The 21,774-nt window shown below is 32.0% G+C and overlaps 1 protein-coding gene across 9 annotated transcripts in view; it reads left to right on the top strand.

The window, feature by feature from the left end:
• Positions 1 to 21,774, top strand: part of ODF2L (outer dense fiber of sperm tails 2 like) — a 32,164-nt gene that overhangs the window by 1,050 nt on the left and 9,340 nt on the right. For 3 of the 9 annotated variants that reach the window (XM_073234231.1, XM_073234230.1, XM_073234232.1), the window contains exons 2-13: positions 401 to 626; positions 4,189 to 4,361; positions 6,171 to 6,303; positions 6,943 to 7,071; positions 8,447 to 8,506; positions 8,626 to 8,697; positions 9,210 to 9,326; positions 12,466 to 12,651; positions 15,061 to 15,170; positions 16,102 to 16,237; positions 20,119 to 20,229; positions 21,497 to 21,601. In XM_073234231.1, coding sequence (XP_073090332.1) covers positions 4,249 to 4,361; positions 6,171 to 6,303; positions 6,943 to 7,071; positions 8,447 to 8,506; positions 8,626 to 8,697; positions 9,210 to 9,326; positions 12,466 to 12,651; positions 15,061 to 15,170; positions 16,102 to 16,237; positions 20,119 to 20,229; positions 21,497 to 21,601 — 1,272 coding nt within the window. In that variant the 5' untranslated portion in view covers positions 401 to 626; positions 4,189 to 4,248. The other 6 variants (XM_073234235.1, XM_073234229.1, XM_073234236.1 and 3 more) reach the window with 4 other exon arrangements.

Below are 21,774 nucleotides of genomic sequence, written 5' to 3'. Positions count from 1 at the left end.
AAAGGAACAAACCATAGAAATCCTTTTTGCTTACCCTTCTAATCTTACAATAGATGTATATTACGGTACAGTTTTTGTATCCCAAATACCCAAAGGTATGAGAAAATGGCTTTTTTATGTTGATGTTAATCGTTGTGCCTGGTCTGTACAAATGAATGGGAATCAAGGAGCTGCTTATAGCAGTGAGGTTGACATCTACCTCCTAGGCACAATTCTGTGGGAAGTTAATAATTGTTTTCCCTGCGACTCTGGCTTAGTAGTACTCAATTTATGAACTACCGTGAGTTATTTGTAATAATCCTGCAAAGAATTGACCTTGAGGGAATTGTTTTGAAGAGTTGATTCTAGACAGATAATTCAAGAATAGTGGCTGACTCAAGGTGATTTTTTTTTTTTTAAGATGAAAACGTTTAAAGAGAAGACCTGGTAGGAAAGCAGCTTGAAAGAGTAGCCAAAGAATCCTTAGGCAACAAAAAGCCCACCTTTAAGTGCTTCTATTTTACTCTGTTCAAACCTCACCACAGCTTTGGCTGGCAAAGATTATTCTCATTTTGTAGAAGAGAAAACCCAGGCCCACTGTGGCCAAGGATTGTCCCATGTCAGGTCACTCAGAGGGCTAAAAACTGGTAAGTCTAATCAAGTATTCTTCCATTGCAGTATGTTGCCATTGGGTCATCAAGGAATGGTTAAACTGTGCTAGTCTACCTGTACTCTGTTTGAAATAATACTTTCCAAAGATAGTCTTCAGTGGTCTAAGTTAATTTTGAAACTTAAAGGGATAAGCTGTCATGTTCTGGAATTTATATGTATATTAGTCCATCTAAATTGTCATGGGTAACTGAGGTGTTACATTTGATCACTTCTTTATGTACTGATCTCATGTTATTTTGGCATTGTAATTCTAATCCTTTAATTGTTTTTCATGTTTTTATCACCAATGGAAACAACTTTTTATTTCTTCAAAAATTTGGATAGGAAAAGAATGTTGGAATTTCATCTTTCTGGGACCCTAATAACCAGTTTCACTGCTTTTATTTTGCTCTCCTCCATTTGCCTTAATACCACTGGATTTATCTTTTAAAGATGCACTGCTGACTTGTCATTCCCCTGCTTAAAATTATTTAATGATCAAGCTCTTTAGCTTGGCATACAGCGACCACGTTCAGTGTATCAGTCTCATCTTTTGCCACTTACTCTTGCAAGACAGGTTCCCTCATGGTAGCTTGCTCTTGCCGTTACTTTACCCTTTGTCTGGAATGCCTTTTTCTGTTTCCTTTTGCCAAACTCAAACTTGTTCTGCAGGATTCTACTGAGGTTCCACGTCTTCTGGGATGTCTCCCAGGATTCTGCCAGTTGTATCAGGTATCCTTTTCTATGTTCTCATGAGTCCCATGTATCAGAGACTTAAGCACGCTTGATTTTAGTGGTCTGCTCGCTCTCTGCTCTCCTTGTTGACGTTAAGGAGTCTTAAAAGCCCTTCACTAACTTCTCTCGTAAACTTTTGACTAGTGCCTAGAAGAGTGAGATCAGCATTCTTATGTCCACTTTGTGTTCCTTGCTGAAGATTTCATAGTAAATTTTTCACAAGCGATGTGCTTTTGCTTGAAGTCATTGGGAACTAGTTTTCCAAGAGTTAATGTATGGCAAAACAGATTGAAATCTGCAAGATTCATATGCTTTTCTCTTCGAGAGATTAGATTTAAATAAATATTTGTCTGCAGCTGGTTAGTTTACTTAGAACCATCCAGATGCTAAGGAAGGCTGTAGACTATGGTCTTTCTTTTCTCTGACCCTTGCCAGCCTCATGGTTCCTGAAGAACTATCCCTCAAATGCTTGTTGGTCAAAATGGAATATAGTTGAGTGAGGGTGGCTGGATCAGGATATACTATGACCAGGCCTAAAAAACGCATTAAATACATGCCTTTTTCTTACCAGTGGAGAATTGGTAAAGTCATCTCTGTATAAGCAGTTCTTTAATTCTTTGTACATTAAGAATATAAAATTGCTAATCTTTAGGGATTTGATCATGAAATTGTATGCGGAATGTGTCCGTTTCACCATTAACAAGTTGTACAAAGTATAATTTATTTGTCAGTTGGCAGTATGTTATATATAATTGAAAACAATTTCTTATGAAATACCTGCTTTTCCATACAGGAATATGTTTAGTTCACTAAAATGGTAGCATTTTTTATATAGGTAGGATTATATTCTAAAAATATTATTACATTGATGTTCAGCACATGTTTTCAGTTATGGTACTGTCATAACAGAAATAGTGGTGTACCTTAGAACCTCTGAACAATTTTTATCCTGTAAAATATTTCTAGCTTGTAAAAATACAATTCTCTTAATTTCTAGGAAATACCTGAGACTTGACTTACACAGTTCTCTGCTTTGAGTTTGGAGGAATCAGTAATGTAGATAACATCTGAGAATGTTTAGTCATTCTAAAATCTCTATTTTTACAATGTGTTAATTTGTTTACTGTTAAGACAGTTACCTATGATAGGTGTTGAAGCAGAAAAATTTTATTTGGTGATAAAACCTCTAGAAAAACTATAAACAGCTGCCAGTAGCCCACAAAGCCATCCATATCCTCTTATATTGATTTTTAAACTTTTATTCCAAATATAGGAATCTTTTTTTTTAATGATCCCAAAAAAGATGAAAAAAGGGGTGACTAAGTAAAAGGAAGTCTTTATGTATTACATTCATTAAATTCATTAATTACTCTGTGACTTGAGTCCTCTCCTTTAATTATAGCTTAGTTTTTACAAGGCTTACAGGTGCAGAGGATTCAAATATAAATAAGACGTTCTTTCTTGAGATTCCAGTGTGCAGAAAAACAAATACTCCAAGAAGTGAATGGATGAAAGATGAATCCCAGTTCCTCTCTGAGTGGGGTGGCAATCACAAATTAGTAGATGATAGTTCTCTTTATTGCAGTGACTTACCCAGAGCATATTCTTCTGTACCCTTATATTTGGGTTTTTCTTTTGATTTTGTGTATCTGTATATTTTTAATTATTCTAGACCACAGATAGCTCAAATATTATTATGCTCTAGTACAAAGGTTGTGTGTTTGCAGCCTTCTAGTAAGTCATCTTAGACTATCTGTAGGTTATTCTGCAATTCCATTTGGGCATGAGTTGCTGTTATTTAAAAAATATGAACATACTTTAAATTGACCTAGGACCTAAATATTTGTCTCTGTGGTATATAGAACCTTCAATCAAAAATAGATAAAAGGCTTTTACAGACACTTTGGAAGGTTTTTTAATTGCTAACTAAATATTGTGAATAATTTTCAACCTATAATTTCACATCTACCTAAAGTATTAAAAATTCCTGAACATATGTTTTATAATACTGTATAAAAATAAATGACAAAGAGGTAAATTATCTTTTAAAAAATGCAGAAGACTTTATAACATTGATTTTATGAAAGTATAAAGTGAAGTCAGGGAGATATATTACCATATGTTACCATTGTGAAAACACAGTTTTAATGATTTCTAAAGCACTAACTCATTATTTAAAATAGAACAGTTTGGAAGAAATTCATAAATATTCACATTTAAAGAATGACATTTCCAAGTTTGAGTGAAAACTATTGGATTCTTTGGTAAAACACAGAAGTAATGTGATCTGTCTATTCATTATCACCAAAGACTATCCTAGATTGAGCTGGGAATAGAAATAAATGAATTTAATTTGGAAAGGTCTGTTTTCAAAAGAATAACATCTTTTTTTGCAGCTGTTGTTGCCAGATGCTTTCAAAAGCATGTTAAATTTCTTCTGTTTAAGGCATAAATAACATACATTTCCTACTGGATGGATCTAATGAAACTGAGGACCGTGCTTAATCCATGGTTTTTATATCTGTTTTCTAGTCTGAGTGGATTAAGATTATTGTAATGCTTTAAGAACTAAACTAATAGAAATTTCTACATTCTTGTAGATTTAGAGAATAGTGGAAACTTTCAGAAACTGGCAATTGCTCAATGGCTGTACCATGCAGTTATGATATTATTTTGAATTAGTATCCCAATGAATAAGAATTATAATTTAAGTTTTGACTGTGCAATGTTATTGTTTTACGCATCTTCGTGATTTTAGCTTATAAGGTAATGACAGAAAAAAAGAATCTACTGAAATTATTTAATAACTAAAATATTTCTTAGTTTTCAGCTTATGTGGAGAAGTTACTGTGGAAGCCACCTATAAATCCATTTCCTGAATTTATGGAAAAGCCTGCAAATGATGGAAGTCATTCAGAAGAACCATTTCACCATTTTCAGAGCAGACCAGAAAGGGAACATTTGCCACAGTGTGGCAGTGAATGTCATCTTAGCTGGTATTCTCAACAATTGTGGGGATATCTAAGTTTCTGATTTCAGGGTTTCATGTTTTGTCCATATTATAAATGACTTAGATCAAATATGGTATTCTTTCAAGAATAACTTCTTCAATTTAGTAATGCATATAGTTGTTTAATCTGATTACAAATGTACTATTTTAGCAGAATTTGGCTAGTTTTTTAGTAACTTGATGACCTCTATTAAGAATTTGTGAAGTGTAAAGCTTCTTTCATGAAGGTAAATGAAAATATCAGTACTATGGAATATTGGAAATGTAGTTATTGAGTACTAATTCACTGTCATTTGGAATATTATTATATAACAAGTACCTGTCATATTTTGTCTCTTTGAAATGTATAATATACTTGTTATTTATATGACTCACTGCTGCTCAAAATGACAATCTTAAAATAACATTATTATCACTAGATAGTATAGTCCAGCTTCTTCTAGTTTAACTTGTTATAAATGAGATGATATTCGGTCATATATAATAATTCTTGATTTTTCTTCCTAAGGATTTTAATAATGGACAGTTGTTATTTAGAGCCACACTTTAGGCCCATCACTTTAGGTTAGTGGTGCTTAAGAACATTCTACATTTTGACATAGCCTCTAAGCTTCCATTAATTATTGATAAACCATTATGTTTTTTCCATAAAAAAAGAAAACTGTTGCCAATAAGAAAAAATGTAATGCTTTCTTGTCACTTAGAATTTTATTTCTAAATATTGAAAAGCTTCTTCAAGCTTAATTATACATCAACTTTTAATCCAAATAACTGTTTGTATAAAACCAAAATGTAAGTGTGGTCAGGTATTTTCAAAACTTCTTCATGCTCAAAGTCCAGCTCTTCTGAGTCACTTTTCATTTCAGCGAATTTTGTCCTTTTAAGAGCATTGATGATAAAGCATTTCTTCGAACCATCTTAACTGAAATAAAGTGTAATCGCACTGGGCTCTTAATTATGCTATATAGTAAGCCTTCATTGGAGTTTTGATTCTGGGATGTCCCTAAACATTCCTATTCACCAGCTGCGTCAATCCATCTCTATGACCCTTAGTTCTTAGGGGTTAAAAAAGATCTGCACCCCATCTCTGAGATATTCTCCAAAGAATTGAATACTTATTCTGTAAGTTTTGGGCGTGTGCAGGAAAGCTCAAGACTACCTCCTGACAGGCAACGATTGTAAGAAGTGTCCTGATTTCAGGATGTAAAAATTGTGTCCAAATATATATCTTACAGTGATACACAGGAATGTCTAAGTAAAACATTATCAAAAGGTAAATACTACCAGTTGTGTTTTGAATGATAATGATATAAAGCCAAATGTGAAGAATGTGGAGAGGTGTACTTTTTGTGCTCCATTGTGTTTAGCCCATTCATTCTTCTGGAAGAAATTTTTTGTGAAGAACAATAAGCTTCAACAAAGAGTTTGTGAATAAGGCCTAGAAAAACATATCTTTTTGGAGTAAGGGAGAAGAAAGGGAGGAAAAAAAAGACAAACACATGCATCCAAATGATTTTACAAACCAGAAAAGGGATGTTGAATAATTCATCAGACAACCAGTGAATGAACAGGGCTGTTGGTGGTATTTGTGTTTTACATATCTTAACATTTTAATAACTCTTTCTGTGTATAAAGTGTAGTAAAAAATAAGGAAATACAGACAAAATTTCAACACTTACTGTTACATTTTGCAGAGCAATTTATGGAACTGTAGTAGTTAGGCTGTATGTGCACAAAAAGTAATTAGTTTAAGTGATAGATTAAACTTAAATTTTATTTGTGCCTATCTAATTAGTCAAAACCAGGACATTCTATATGGAAAGACTGAATTGGAAGCAACATTTAAGGAAGCTGAGGTGGCAACCAGTTCTATAGAGTTACTTTTGCCATTATTTAAGGACACCGTTGAAAAGATTAATTTTGAAAATGTGAGTACTTAACTTGTGAACATCTAATAAAATGAAAAGTTTGCATAGTACTCAGAATGCATTAGCTGAGGACTTATATCTTTAAAATACTTATGCTCACATACTGGTATTTGATATATCAGTGTTCTTTATTCCTGTGTCATTAATTGCAGTTCTTTTCCTCAGAGATGATCTCAGACATGGACTTAATAAGAGGCTAAGCTAGAAACTATGCCTTGGTGCTTGACTTACCTGGAGTTGAGAGTCAACTTTTCTCAAGTGAATTTAAAACTAAAATATTCTGAGAGATGAAATATATCTGTTTTCTATAGTGTTTTATAGAATAGAAATCTCTACTCTGAAATTTCAAACTAAAGTTTGAGTTAGGGACAAAAAGTAGATTTTGTTCTATTAATTTTTATTAAAATAAATGCCTGAAATACTTTAGGGTTTAAATCCTTATTTTGATTTCATTTTACTTTAATATACTATGTAATAGATCCTATTTACTATTAATAAACCTGGCAAAGTTTACTATTACTATGTGCAAAAGAATGACTTGTCAGGAACAAAAGTATTCTTTGATAATAGTCAAATTATATTTTAGAGTATCATAATACTATGTCTTATAATGTGTGTGTGGTTTTTCTATCTTGTCAGGCTAATCTTTCTGCATCCAATTTGAGGACATTTTCTAAACAGAAGGAAATGTTAACAAAAGAATTAGACACTTTTAAATATCTAAAACAAGCTTTAGAAAATCTTCTTAGAGAAACAGAATACCAACAAGTAAGAAACACTAAGCACCAATTTAATAATGACATTGCTTGCTCGAAGGGTATATTATTTCTCAAACTAGGGAAATTAAAATATTGGTACATTTAAAAAAATAATTCTCGAATTTTTGTTTGAAATGGCAATCACCAAACCTCCACTTTTAATGTTTCATAAATAGTTCTATATGAAAGCAGCATATTTTTATAGAAAATGTAGTCATTTGTTATATTCATTTCAGCTGATTAAAATGAAATACTCTTAAAACTTAAGCTTATATGTATCTTATATTCATACATTCATGTATCCTTATTTTGGTAACTGTTTTATTGAGATTTAATTTGTATCCCACACAATTCAGCCATTTAAAGCATACAGTTCAGTGATTTTTATTATATTCACACAGTTGTGTAGCCCTCACTACAATCAATTTTAAAGCGTTTTCATCATTACAAAAGAATCCCCATGCTCCTTAGAAGTTCACCTCCTAATTCCACCTACCCTCATTAGCCTATTGTCTACTTTTGTCTCTGGATTCGCTAATTTTGGACATTTCGTATAAATGGAATCATATATAGTGTTCCTAACTGTGCCATCTTTCATGCAACATAATGTTTTAAAGTATGTATCAGTGCTTTGTTTCTCCTTATTGCTGAATAATATTTTGTTTTATGGGTGTATCAGTCTTATTGATCTGTATTTCAGTTGATGGACACTTGGGTTGCTTCTGCTTTTTGGCTGTTACCAATAAAGCTGCTGTGAACATTCATTTACAAGTCATATATACACAAAGGAAATTAAAAGATACATGTATGCCAAGTAGTTCCACCATGTATATTTAGAGTCCAAGGATTGACTCGTGCAGCCTTGAACCTCTGAAATTGTGTGTAACTTTTGCATTATATATATGTGCATATGTGCTTTTGGGTGAAAGGAATTCATAGCTTTTTCACATTCTAAATCAGGAGTATGACCCTCAAACATTCTTCTTTGTTTTCATTTTAAATGTCTACATAGAATTCTGTTACTAATTTGCTGTAATTCTTTAAAGATTTTCTTACTGTTAGAAGGCAAGTTGTTTATAATTTTTACCTACTTATAAATACCACTGTGAGCTTTGTTTGCATATAAGATTTTTTGTGTTTTTTGTGTTAATTGTAGTTACTGAAATATTTAGTGATTACTAAATGAACTAATTTCATGCATTTGGACAAAAAATGATTTGGGGCACTTAGGCAAAAATCCTTTTGATGGTTAGCTTTTTAAAAAATCTTAACTGCATAGTAGTTGTCCATAGTAATTTCTTGAGTGATGCTTAATCCAATTTCTACTTTTTTATGTAGAAAAGTATAGTTCATGACCACTGATATATAACATCTTTTTTTCACAGACAGAGGACAGTTCATCCAGCGTGTTAGAGAAGCTAACTGATAATGAAAGTGAGAATATTGTAAGTCTTTTTAGATTTTTATGTCTATTCTTCTGACATTTTTTTCTATGCTGTTTGGCTTTATAAAGTTAGCACCATTATCCAAGTTGTGATATTTCTAACTCTTATATTTGCTGAAGAATCTTAAGAAGAAGGTGTTTGAGAAGGAGGCCTATATCCAAGAACTGTCTTGTTTGTTTCAGAATGAAAAGGTAAGCAAATTTTGAGCTTAATTCATCATATTTTCTTAATTTCTAATATTGACTACCTCTTTGCTTTCTTTCTATCCTGGCCCCCATACCCTCAGAAATTGACACTGAAAGGTTTTTAGATTATTTGGATAATTTACAAGTTTTTATGCGTCAAATATAGCATCTTCATTTTTTAAAGGGTTTTTTTTCTTTAGATTTTTATGGTGTTTCAGTCAGGGTACTTTGTACTTGGTGGAAATCACTGTATATTAGGAACTGTGTATAAATTTGTATTTTGATTTTAGTATAAGTTAAGCAATTTTGATGTTTATAGGGATTTTTTAAAAGAGGTAATTGTTAGGACCTGTTAAGTAGTTTCATATAAAATGCATTTGTAATGGGGTGGAAGGTTATTTTTATGTGAAGTGGTATTTCGCTTAATATCAACTTTGTAGATTATGTCTAAATATGGGTGGAGCTAAAGATTGTGGAGAAATACATTAAATAACAGATTTTTTTTTTTTCTGTTACAGGCAAATGCTTTGAAAGCAAACCGTTTTTCACAATCAGTAAAAGTAGTGCATGAACGACTACAGCTCCAAATTCAAAAAAAAGAAGCAGAGAATGATAAATTAAAAGAATATATAAAGGTTATAAATATTCATCCATTTTTATAGCTAAAGTGATAAAGCTAACATATGAATATAAAACATTTCCTTAATTTTGGAATATGGTGGTTTTGAAATGATTCAATTTAAGTGTTGCCATTGGAAATACATATGTGAGGCAAATTTGAATCTTAAGTTACCTGGCCCTTCTAAAGATTTGGCTCCAAATCCCAATATAAAATGCTGTGTCTTTAGTACCTATCTAGGAAGGATTTGTATAGCTTGAATTACTCAAAAATCTTTCTTACTATGTAGTTTATGTTTATTGTGAAAATTTTGTAAAAGTAAAAGAGAAAATAAGACATTGAAACTTTTTAAGACATTGAAACGTTTCAACATTTATGTATACAATATTACAGTTTTTTTCCTACTCTCTACATAAATATATACTCTCACATACATTTAGTAAGCAGTCAATAAATGTTTATCATTTTTGTTTTTGTTTCTAATGGTAATAACTTTAAAATTGGTTAACCTCCTTGTGAAGTTTTTTAGCAGTATAATCAAGGGGAATTTTTTTGGTGTAAGTTGATTGGTTAACTATTCTTTTGGAAGGTTCATGGTCACTTTGAGATAAGAATTTGAGTTTGCTATGTATGATATGACACAAGCTAACTGGATCTACTGTCATTATTTTTGCCCAAAGAAAGAAGCTGTGTTACCACTTTCACAAGGGAAGTGTACAAACTGAATGTGAGGGCATCTGTGTTAAATTTCTGTTTTCCTTTGCACTCTTGAGTCATGGCAGATGTCTGCAATCTGTGTCACATGTTTCAAGGCTGCACTTGGATTTGTTGTTTTTTTTTAATGACAAAAAGCTTTTGCCCATCAAGGGGACATTAAGAGGCTTATGCAGATGTCCTGTGTTTTCCTACATGTACTATAACACTTTTCCCCTGTAGATTCCTTGTGTATTTGCATCAATGACCGAGGGCACTACAGATGAACTAGACTTGGTACTGCATTCCTCTGTCATGGTAAATAGGAGAGTATGTGTGATTTAACATTTCAGATGATCACCTACTACAATTTCTCTTATACACAATTTTAATTATGTCCTCAAACAACAGTTGGGGAAGTTTTTGAAAGTGTTCTTTAATTTAAAAATGAAATACTAAATTATTTTTCAAAGTGAGCTTAACAGTTACTTGTAATATATCTGTGATAATTTAGAGACCAAGAATATAAATAGGCTAAAATCCTAAGAGTTTTGCCATTGCATTCCCGTGCCTAACACTCTTGAGTTTACAAAAATGCTACTGTTTAGAAATGATTAGAAGAAGTGTGTTAGGTCACTGATTTTTCTGCATTCCTTTAACATGCATACGTTTGGAATTTAAGGTATTAAGTAATTGGGAGTCAGAATTTAGTTCTTTGCTGTAGGTTTAACAAGTTCTGGGTTTTTTAAAAGTGTAAACACAATGAAATCAGCTTGACAACATAAACTTCAGTTTTTTAGTATTTTTGAGTCAATTCATTGTATTGTGTCTTTAAAAATTTTGAATTATAGTCCTCTGAGAACTACCTCATAGATACTTTGAACCCATTTTTTCTAGATGTTTATAGCAATTAGAGTAGGAATATTTTCACATTTTAGAAGAGAAACAGAAAAATTATCTTTAGAATATGCAGTATGTGTATTTACTGTTTACTTTGGAAATAGGAAAAGGTCAAATAGTTAACTAAATATGTGTCCATTTATTTGGCAAATCACTGTGGTGGTTATTTTGAAACTATAAAAACAATTTGACAGTTTCAATGCACTCTCTAATACTGTTCAACTGTGGAATTTGATTAATCTAGTGAGAAAGTCTTGACTGGAGCCCTGTTCAAAACAATTTTACTTTACCTTTGGTAATGGTAATTAAAAAGGTTTTTAAAGTGTGGCAATTATTCATGGTATGATGACGACACCCTGTGGTTTCTTAGAGGAATGACTGCTGTGTGTGTGTGTGTGTGTGTGTGTGTGTGTGTGTGTGTGTGTGTGTGTGTATTTCTTAATCTCAGTTTTAGTGGAAGTTAAGCACAGTTTTTGTTGATTATAGGGTTAAATAGAAAAGCCCCATCTTTTACTGTGACTCCTTTGATTATTCTTTTTACGTGACTATTAAAGAAATAGGATACTAAAACCTAAATTCTGTAATAATTTTACATTCTTTTCCGTTATTACACAACTTCCAAAAAAAAGTAAAAGCATTAAAATCTTGTCTTTAAATTCTTACATATTTAGTACTCAAATTTTAAATATAGAGTTTTAAAGTAATTTGGAATGAAACATAAGAGTTAACACACTCAATTATATCCATTATCTACTAAGCTTAATTAATATTTTGTCTTTGGTTATGTTACCAAGAGATATGTAATAAAACAGTCATGCCAATTAACACCATTAAGCTCAATGCTTGGAAACATGCCCTCAAACATCTTTTTACCCTTACTAACTCTTAGGGATCTGGTGGTCATTTCTTTATTGAAAACTATTTGGTCTTAGAATACTAACTTCCTTAAACTTAATACTCATTGGATGAAGCAGTACTTTTATTTATTGTCCTTGATGTAATTCTTTCGAGTGTCAAGGCATGCCCCTTAATTCTAGTAAGCTAAATTTGGGTAAGTATGTCTGTTTATCTCATCTAGCCCATTCATGACCTATTGATTTTAATCATATATCCTTTAGACCTGTATCATTCAAACTAGAGTCCTAATATATTTGGAGAGCTACCTAGTTCCTTTGAGCTTTGTATACCTATTGTTTGAATTGTGTCTAGCTCAATTAGTTTTTTTGATTCATGATAACTCGTACTACATATAGTATTCTAAATGTGAAGTTTTTTAAAGTTCTAATTAATTACAGAAGTTTTAAGGAAACTAGTGTTTGTACCATACTCAGCAATATTAGTATATTTAATAAGAGTAGCACCAGTTTCATGCAGGCTTATATTTTTAAATTGTCATTCTATAAATGGTTACGAATGAACTTTGGTGAAATCACCTTTTTCATTGTTTTGCTTCTATTAATTTTATGATTAATCCTTTTGATGAAATCTGTGTGGAAGATTACATATTATTACAATATTTGTATAAACATTGGAATTCTAAAATACTGCTAATATTTTTCTAGAGATTAGAAAGCGAGAGAGCTGAATGGATCTTGCAATTGAGAAAGAATAAGGATGAGGCTGTAGCAATGAAAGAATTAAATAGGCAAAAAACTATAGCTCTAAAAAAGGCATCTAAAATTTACAAACAAAGGCTTGAATATTTTACTGGAGACATGGAAAATCTTACTTCCCAAATTAGAGATCAGGTAAGTATATAATATTCTTTCTGAAAGACCTATTTTGTGTTCTTAGTTCATGTAATTAACATCAAAATATTTAATATAATTTATTCTCAATGCTAATGATAGAAAAACTTTATTCATAACATTTTTGCTTTAGTCTTTATTTTGAAAGATTATGTAAAATGTCAACTTTGCATATTATATCAACATTTCTTTGAAACTTTACTTGAAGGATATGATAAGTGTATTCCACTGTATCTAAGGCCAACTAAGGGTAACACTTCATACATAGTCCCCCTTGGAAATTTACAGTGTCATTAACATATTAAAGGCCCTGAGAAGGCCTTCAGTAAAAAAGCAGTGTAGTGAAGAGTATTGAACTCAGAGTTTCCCATCACTTAATTAAATCACAGAGCTCTTTTACCCACAAAGCAACTCTTGGAACTGGTTCTGAGGACCACCAGTTTGAGAAATGCTGATTTATATTATTAGAACATATGACTTTATTCAATAATTCACTTCATTTAAGCTCTGTAACCACTTAAAACCAGTCACTGACGTAAACACAACATGTGAAAGTTATCTCTGGGTGTAGTACAAAGTTGAAAAATGGACTTGTGCTTTGTTGTTTTGATGAATTACTATGTTTATTTAACTACCAATTAATAAAATATTTTATCTTTTTAATGTCTCTCTAGTATCCCACCTGTTAAGTACTTATGTTAAGGTTCATTGAATTATTAGAGCTTTTAGAAATGAAAACAGACTTCCATAAATGCTTGTTAAACAAAACAATATATTATAAGCTCAAGTGTTAACATCTTAAGACTCTAATATTTAATCTACATTCAGAAGGATTTAACCAGATAAAAGAAATGAAGACAAGTTCAAAATATAGAAGGTTGTAGACCTAGTTGAGTGCCTGAAATATTCTTGAGTGGTAAAAGCTAGTTGAGTCATTAACATTCTTGGAATTTTCCTATTTAAATAGTGTTACATCATGCCACGCATCCCCCGATCATAGTATAGGAAGGCTCCTCCACTTGTTCACCTTCTAACTTTGGGTAAGGCACTTCTCTAAGCTTCAGTTTCCTTGTCTGTAAAGAGGGGCTAATAATACTGCCTATCCCATATGATTGTAGGGAGAAATAGATGAGAAAATATATGTCAAAACACAGTGTCTGGCCATATGACATTTTTTCCATATTGACCTCATTTCTATTCCTCTAATGCATGGAATTTATTTCCTTGTTTTGTTTGCTGTTGCCTCTGGCTGAATGCTCTTCTCAGGTTCATAGTAGCTGGTTCTTTTTTAAATCATTCAGGTTTCTTTTTAATAGACATCAGTTCAGAGGGACCTTTCTTGATCATTCCTTTGAAGTAGTTCCACTTCATATCATAAATTTTTAAATTTTCTTCTTAGCATTTTATATGTAAATTTTCTCAGTACCTTTATAATTGCCCAACTTACACTTCATAGTGCATATTAAAATTCATTGTACATAAAATGTGGAAATAGAATAGTAGTCTTCAGTATATCAACAATATTCCTATAAATATAAACAGAAAATATCTTGCATGTAGTAAATGCTCAAAAAGTACGTGTTCAGTGACTGGATGATGGTGGAAGGAAACAAGGAAGCAACCAATAAATGTTCACTGTTATCAATACTGCTGAGTCGTCTGATTAGTAATTATTGACACTGTTGTCATTCCAGTGAGCATTTTTTTGTAAATGCAGAAAGAGGCACAGTGGCTACAGCTCACTAGGTGAAATTATAAAGAGTAGATTCATTTGACATTTATTGAGAGCCTTCTGTCTGCCAGGTACAATTCAAGGCCCTAGCAATGAAAAAAACAGACAAAAGCTCTACCCCTGGGAGCTCACATTCAAAGTGGATAAGCTGCCACTTCAGTCTCTTTGCTGACTGTTAACAGCAGCACCCCTTTGAAGGCCAGTGGGTTGACCTCTACAAAATGGCTTGGCATCATAACAAAGATAAGTAAGACTGCATTATTAAGTGCTGTGGGATTATGGAGTTGCAGGTAGTTTCTTCTGTGTACACCATAGAGGGCTTCTTCCTCTGATGCTTATGTGGTTGTTAGCATCTGTATATAGAAAGCAAAATGAAAAGTTCAGTAAGTAGAAAGGAAATGATCTTCATTAATTATGAAATTTTGTTTCAAAATAGTTATATCAACATCCTTAAAATGTTAAGTTGGAACTGCTAATATGTGGTATAAAATAATATAAAGATACTATTAAAGCTTACTTTAAAACTTTCCTATGTCAGAGTTGTGCACTGAAGTTTTCAATAACAAAAGTTCCATATTTTATAGGATGAGTGTTTCCTTGTTTACAATCTGTTTAGGGCCCTGAACAAAACCAAAGTGTCATTAAATCACAAGATGAGTACTTTATGTATTTTTTAGGAAGCCAAGTTGTCTGAAACAATTTCAGCTTCCAATGCCTGGAAAAGTCATTATGAGAAAATTGTAATAGAAAAAACTGAATTGGAAGTTCAGATTGAAACAATGAAAAAGTAAGAAAAATTAGAATCTTTTCACTGTTTAATAGGAAGTATTTTTGTTTCTTTCCTTTTTGAGTGGTTTGTATTTTGGTTCTTACGGATTATATGTAGAAAAGGTGTCATCTGTATGATTTGATATTTTTCTATTTATAATTCCATAAACTTTTTTTACTCTAAAAATGATGACCCATTAAAAGTGCATTGGTGTTTGTTCACATTTTGAAAATTCAAACTTACAGGTTAGTATTTGGTGTTTGTGTGTCATCTTTTATTTTCAGTTAATGTTCATACTGACTATGTTTTAAAATAGAAGTGATATTTCTATACTAATAAGAATGTGTAAGACTATATAAAGTTTGTAATAAAAGCATAGATGTTTTCAAAATTATTGTTCCTTAAAGTGCCTTAAATGCATATCAAAGAAAGTCAGTGAGTAAATGTACATACATTTTATGCTTTGAAATTTATTATTTATAAGCTAACAATAATAACCCTGAATATTTGCTTTTAAATGTTTTATTTTCACATATTCTCTTCCATTTTATCATTGAAAACTCACATATATAATTTGCTTCTAAAGATTAGTTGTTGCCTCACTTAATCCTTTTGTTTAACCATGTCCCTGAAATTGCGTATATGTGTGTGGATATGTGTGAATGAGAGACAGACAGACAGACATACCTGTAGCTGATAGTTTAGATGTTTTATTGAATAACAAAGAGAATGCTGTGCAGTTTTTCATTGGCATCATCATCAATGCTATTTCTAATCAGAGTACTCAGATAGTAACCTTATATTACTCTTCCTATTTCCCTGTTCTATGACTCGGTTAACTTTTGAAACAGTGCACCCTACCAAAATAACTTCAGGAACATACTAAAAATTTATTATTTGAATAAAAACTTCTATGACTTCTATAAACCATATAATTTATTTTTTAAAGGCAAATCATTAATCTTTTGGAAGACCTGAAGAAAGTGGAAGACCATGGAAAAAATGCATGTGAAGAAATTCTTAGAAAAGTTTATTCAACTGAATATGAAAATGAAACTCTGAATCTTGAAAATACAAAGTTAAAGGTACTATGTGTTTGTGTGTGTCTATGTATTGTGTAATGACAACTTAGTTCATTTAGTGGAAGTAGCTTGAAATAATAGCATGTTTAAAATAGTACTCTTGATCATTTTGTCCTTTATCTTCATGTTATCTATTATAATAGATTACTCGTAAAACCATATCTATATATCTGTATATATACATGTATGCACACATTTGTATATAAATGTTTAAGTTTATGGTTATATACACAGATACATTTTAAGATTGTTTCCAGTAGTATTAAGATTTATGAAGTTGAATAACTCTCTGTCTCTTTGTCTAACTTAAAAAATTTTACTCTCTAGTTTCAGCAGTTAAGTGAACATCTAAAATTATATTAACTTTAATGCATAAGATTATTTCTAGGTATCATGGTTACAATAGGATATAACTTCAGGCCTGATTTGTTTGAAAGCAGAAAGTATGTTCTTGGCTGCTTCATAACTGGAAAGAACTTCCCAACTTCATCAAATCCAAGCGGTGATTGGTTTGTATTTGTATCAGAGAAAAGATGGGAAAGAAGATTTTATACTTTCTGAGAAAAAAGATACTTGAGTTCTGAATCAAAGATACATCTAATCAGATGACACTTTACTAAAGATGATGGCATCATTTGCAGTTCCATAATACTATTTTTGGAAGATAGTAAATAGAAGAAAATCTGTTTATATAAAAGAAGGCCAGAATTGGCTGTTCAAAGGTGCTATGGCATCAGAGGATGTAGCCTCTTTTAGCTGTCAACTCTGCTGTTCCTAGGTTGTGACCCTCATCCTCATGATCAAAAATGGCTGCTGGGGCTCCAGTCATTTTAGACAACTTTCAAGTAACAGGATGGCGGGAACAAAGACAAATTATCTCCCTTTTCTCCCCCATCTCTTCCCCTTTAAGGGGACTTGCTGAAAGTTCCATACCATTCAACTCTACCCCACCTAGCTGCAAGGGAGACGAGGGAATATGGTTTTCTAGTTATCCTGAGCTCTGGCCAAATATGAATACTCATTATTTCCTACAATTTGCTCATGTTTTCCTGCATCTATCCATATAGTTTTACTAGTCCAACAGTTTGGAATGCTATTTTTCTCATTATCTGAATCCTGTCTTTCCTTTAAAGTTCAGCTCAAATGCTACTGGCCCCTCAAGTCTTTACAATTAGAATGAATCTCTCTTCATAAACTCCCATCTTTGTATGCACAGGGTACCCAGAGAAGGTGTGACTACTTAACTCTTAATGAATATTTCTTGAATTAATACTTGAATTAATGTTTTATCTGGGAAGAGGAAGCAAATTTATTTATTATGTTTATTTTCTGAATTCCCTTGATACACTGCAGAAAGAAAGGTTTAGAAGTATATTCCATTAATTATAGATACATTTTTTAATCACATGGTAGTGGAATCAATTTACATAGGTATAAAAGCAATGAGTTAAAAGTTTACAACTTACATTCTATTAATAATTCAGAAACATGTATTTTTAACATTCTCTGGATTTTTTTAAAGGAGAAAATCTAGGCATGGTTGGCATGTTATTTGCAATGTAACATTGTCTAGATGTTGTATTTTGTTAGTTTTAATTACTTTAGAATAATTTTAGATTTTAAAGTTTCACATGAAAAAGAAGCTTGCTGATCCTGCTTCTGAGGCCCAATGACTTGCTCTATAAAAAAACCAAAAGTTTATCTGGAGGTTTATAAAGTCCTATTTGTTCATTATAGCAAGTTGGAAATACAGAGAAGCACAAAAGGAAAAAACTTTTAAATCACCTGTAATCTCATGACTGAAAGATAACTAAAGTTATAGTTTAAGTGTATATATGGTTTTTGGAATTTTGGACTACTTCCAGTTTTTTGCTATTATAAATAAAAATGTGGATAGTTTCTTTGAGTCTTTTTGTATATCTGTTTTCTTAGGATAAATTTCTAGAAGTGGAATTACACAGTCAAAAGAGAGGCTATTTTTAATGTTGGTGTTATATATTTCTAAATTACCCAGCATAAATTGGTCCCTATACCTTTTCCAGTATTATTGAGTTTTAAAATAAATCTCTCCAAATTTGATGGGGAACTCATATAATGTTGGGGCATTAAATAACATAAATATACTGGGGGCAGTCAAGTTTCTATTTCTCACCTAGACCTTGCCCCTGAATCCTGTTGCCTACTTGAAATATCCACTTGGATACTTAATAGATGTCTCAGAGTTATCATGTCAAAAACAGAAGTCCCATATGCCCCTAAATAATTTGTCCTACAGTTTCCTCATCGCAGTTAATGGAAATCATTCTTTATATTACTTGGTGTCATCTTTGACTTCTTTCTCTCACACCTGCTTCCAGTCTGTCAGTAAATCTACTTCAAATATATCTAGAATTTGACTTCTCACTAGCACCACTGTCATTATCCTGGGTCAAGCCATCATTGACTCTTGTTACAGTGACTTCCTCTTTTCCTTGATTCTGCCCTTATTCCTGCAGTTAACATTCAGTGTCGCAGTAGAGTGGTTCCTATAAAAATGTCAGTCAGACCATGTCACTGCTCTGCTCAAAACCCTCCAATGATACCTTGGTTGCTAGAGTAAACATCTGACTTTCAGATACTTCTCTGACCTCCTCTCTATCTACTCCCCTGTTTTCTCCCTTGCTCCACACGGGCCTTCTTTTGTTATAATTTGTTTTTCTTTTTGGTTCCTCTTGGGTGTGTCTCACATTTCTGCACATCTTGCGAGCAGAGACACTGACTGCCTATGAGCTACACTATTTTTTCAAAGGGTAAGCATGCTTACTACCTGTTATAAGAGAATTGGGTTCCCTAAAGTGCAGGGTTGCTCCTTTTTGTTGCTTCCCACTGCATGTACAGTTGTCATCCGGGCCTCTTTATGTTGCCCTATGGGAATTGGGGCTGAGGAAACTAACACAAATGCCGATGTCTACTGCTATTGCTATAAGTAATAATGTCCTGCATCTCTGACTAGCAGACTTGTGCCTTCTGTGAGCATCCACAAACTGTGCTTGGCTAACTTGTAAACTTGGAGGGTAAAATCTTAGACCCTTGCAGTTCTTGATGTCTTCTTTTGATTTTATACTTACAGAGTTTTATCCATCCTAAAATCAAATAAAATTTTACCTGAATCTTCTGTGAAAAACTTTAAAGCTTTTATTTTTATATTAAATAAATACAAAAAATAGTGTTGGATAAGGGCAAATAGTTCACCTGTTTTTTTTTCCCTAATAGTTAAACAGTTACTACCATTATTTAGTGATCCATATTTTTCCCATTGGTTAAAAATGTACAATCTTTGTCATATACTAAATGTAATTTTAGTGTTTTTTCTTTTTCTATTCCATTGATCTGTAAATTCTTATGTTAGTATCTTAATAATTTTAGTTCTTTCTACATTTTAATATCTAATAAGTACTGAGATTCTCCACTTAGTACTTTCAAAATTTTATGTCTTTTTATTTTTCCATAAGACTTTTGAATTAATTTTGTCATATTCCCCCTCCCAACTGTTGTACTTCCAGTTGAAATAGCATTAAGGTTTTATTGATTTGGAAAAAACTGATATATCAATAATTTTGAGTCTTCCCATCCAGGAACATGGTCTTTCTAGCTTCCAATTCTTCTTTTGTCAGTACATTTTAAAAGTTTTAAAAATATATATTTTGTGTAAGCCTTACTAAGGTTCTTCATAAACATTACTCATTTTTAAATTCCTTAATTTTAGATGGTAATTGTATGCTGCAGTCAAAAATAGTTATTTTATTAATTTTGTTGATAAACAGGTTATGTTTTTATAATCCTATTGCACTGGAGTACAAATGAATTCTAATGATTTATAAAACCATTTATATGTTCCTTGCTAGACTACACTTGCTGCTTTGAAGGATGAGGTTATTTCTGTTGAAAATGAACTGCTAGAATTGCAAGAAGTACAAATACAACAGAAAACCCTTACTGAAGTGTATAAAACTCAGGTGACCATTGTATTTATTTTAATTTTTATTAAAACTGGTAGGCAATTTAAAACACTGCATTTGTTTGCAATCTAAAGCAAACTGAAGAAAGGTGGAGCTATTATTTTGTGATAGAATATGTTGCCTTCCAAATATTTCTTATGGTCCCAAATACTTTTATAAATAGATAATTGTACTGATTCTTGATTCAAACATTGACTGTATATGTATTGGATATTTCTAAAAGTAGATCTAAAATTAATTACATAGGTGTAACATAAACAGTATGTTTATCTTGTTAATCTTGGTTATATTTCTCATTTTTGTATATTCAGTGGTATTGATTTAAGATGATAACCCCCTTATAGGATCTTTAAGCCCAGTATCCCTCTTTCCAAAGAAAGAAAATATTATTCAGATTTACTCACAGGAAAGACAAAAAAAGAACACATGACCATACATATGGAATAGAGGGTGTATTCAACAGTAATTTATAGAAAAGCTTATGTTTCACAAATGTAGTATTCAAGAAAAACTTCACGAGGAAGATGAGACTTAAGCAGGTCCTGAAATGATGGGTAACACACTGGTCAATAAAGAACTTGATTTTATTGAAAGAGAGCATTTTAATTAGAGAATAATGAACTAAAGGAAAAAGCTTGAGGGGGGCAATAGAACAGGTAAGTAAGAAGAGGCTAGCTACATCTGGGTGGTTTAGATGGGAAAATGGAATTGAGACATCCAGATAGAATATTGCAGTCATCATGCCAGAGGTCAGAATGTGGACTGTGGTGGACTATGGGACATGTTATTGAGAATGTCATATGGATTTTCCAGCTAGTTGTTCTGTTTAATCCCTCAGTAAGAATACTGTGGATAAGTTACTCTATTCTAGGTTCTGGGCCTTGTATAAACTACTCAGATATTTTTTGAGTAGATTTTGATTTGGAGGGTAAAATAATTGGTATGGGAACTACTTTGGACCAGAGGAGATTTTTCAAAGTAATAACACTGACCTGCACATGAAAATCTCTCTAATAATCAGAGCTCAAGTGAAGAGTCTGGAAGTATTGATGGGAAAGGACAGGCGAATCATAAAAGGATTGTGGATTGGCATAGAGCACTGAGTGACTCCCATATTTAAAGAAACAATAGCATTAAATAAACATACTGAGGGTATTAGGAAAATAATGATTTAAGTTGAAAGTTAAGATTTTTAGCTTTTTATTTCACTTTATGGTCCTAATAATAAACTAATACATCTTACTTTAACACATTTTACTTTCAGATAGAAGAGTTGCAAGAAGCAGCTGAAATAGTGAAAAGTAGATGTGAAAATTTGCTACATGAAAATAACCTAATAACAAAAAACAAAAATAAAAAACTAGAGAAGGTAAATGTGACATTATAAGTAATAAAATAACATTTATGTATTTTATACTATGTAAATATTGTACAAATTCTCTCATTTTTGTTATTTTCTCTAGTTTAGACCTAAGAGTATCTGTTCTCAATCTCTGTAGGAGTTTGTTTTCTGAGAAAATAATGTCTCTTCCAGGCTTGAGA

This window comes from Manis javanica, chromosome 4 (assembly GCF_040802235.1).
Source record: "Manis javanica isolate MJ-LG chromosome 4, MJ_LKY, whole genome shotgun sequence".
Taxonomy (NCBI): Eukaryota; Metazoa; Chordata; class Mammalia; order Pholidota; family Manidae; genus Manis; species Manis javanica.
The sequence above is the reverse complement of the archived record's forward strand: the minus strand, read 5'-3'. Positions and strand labels throughout refer to the sequence as shown.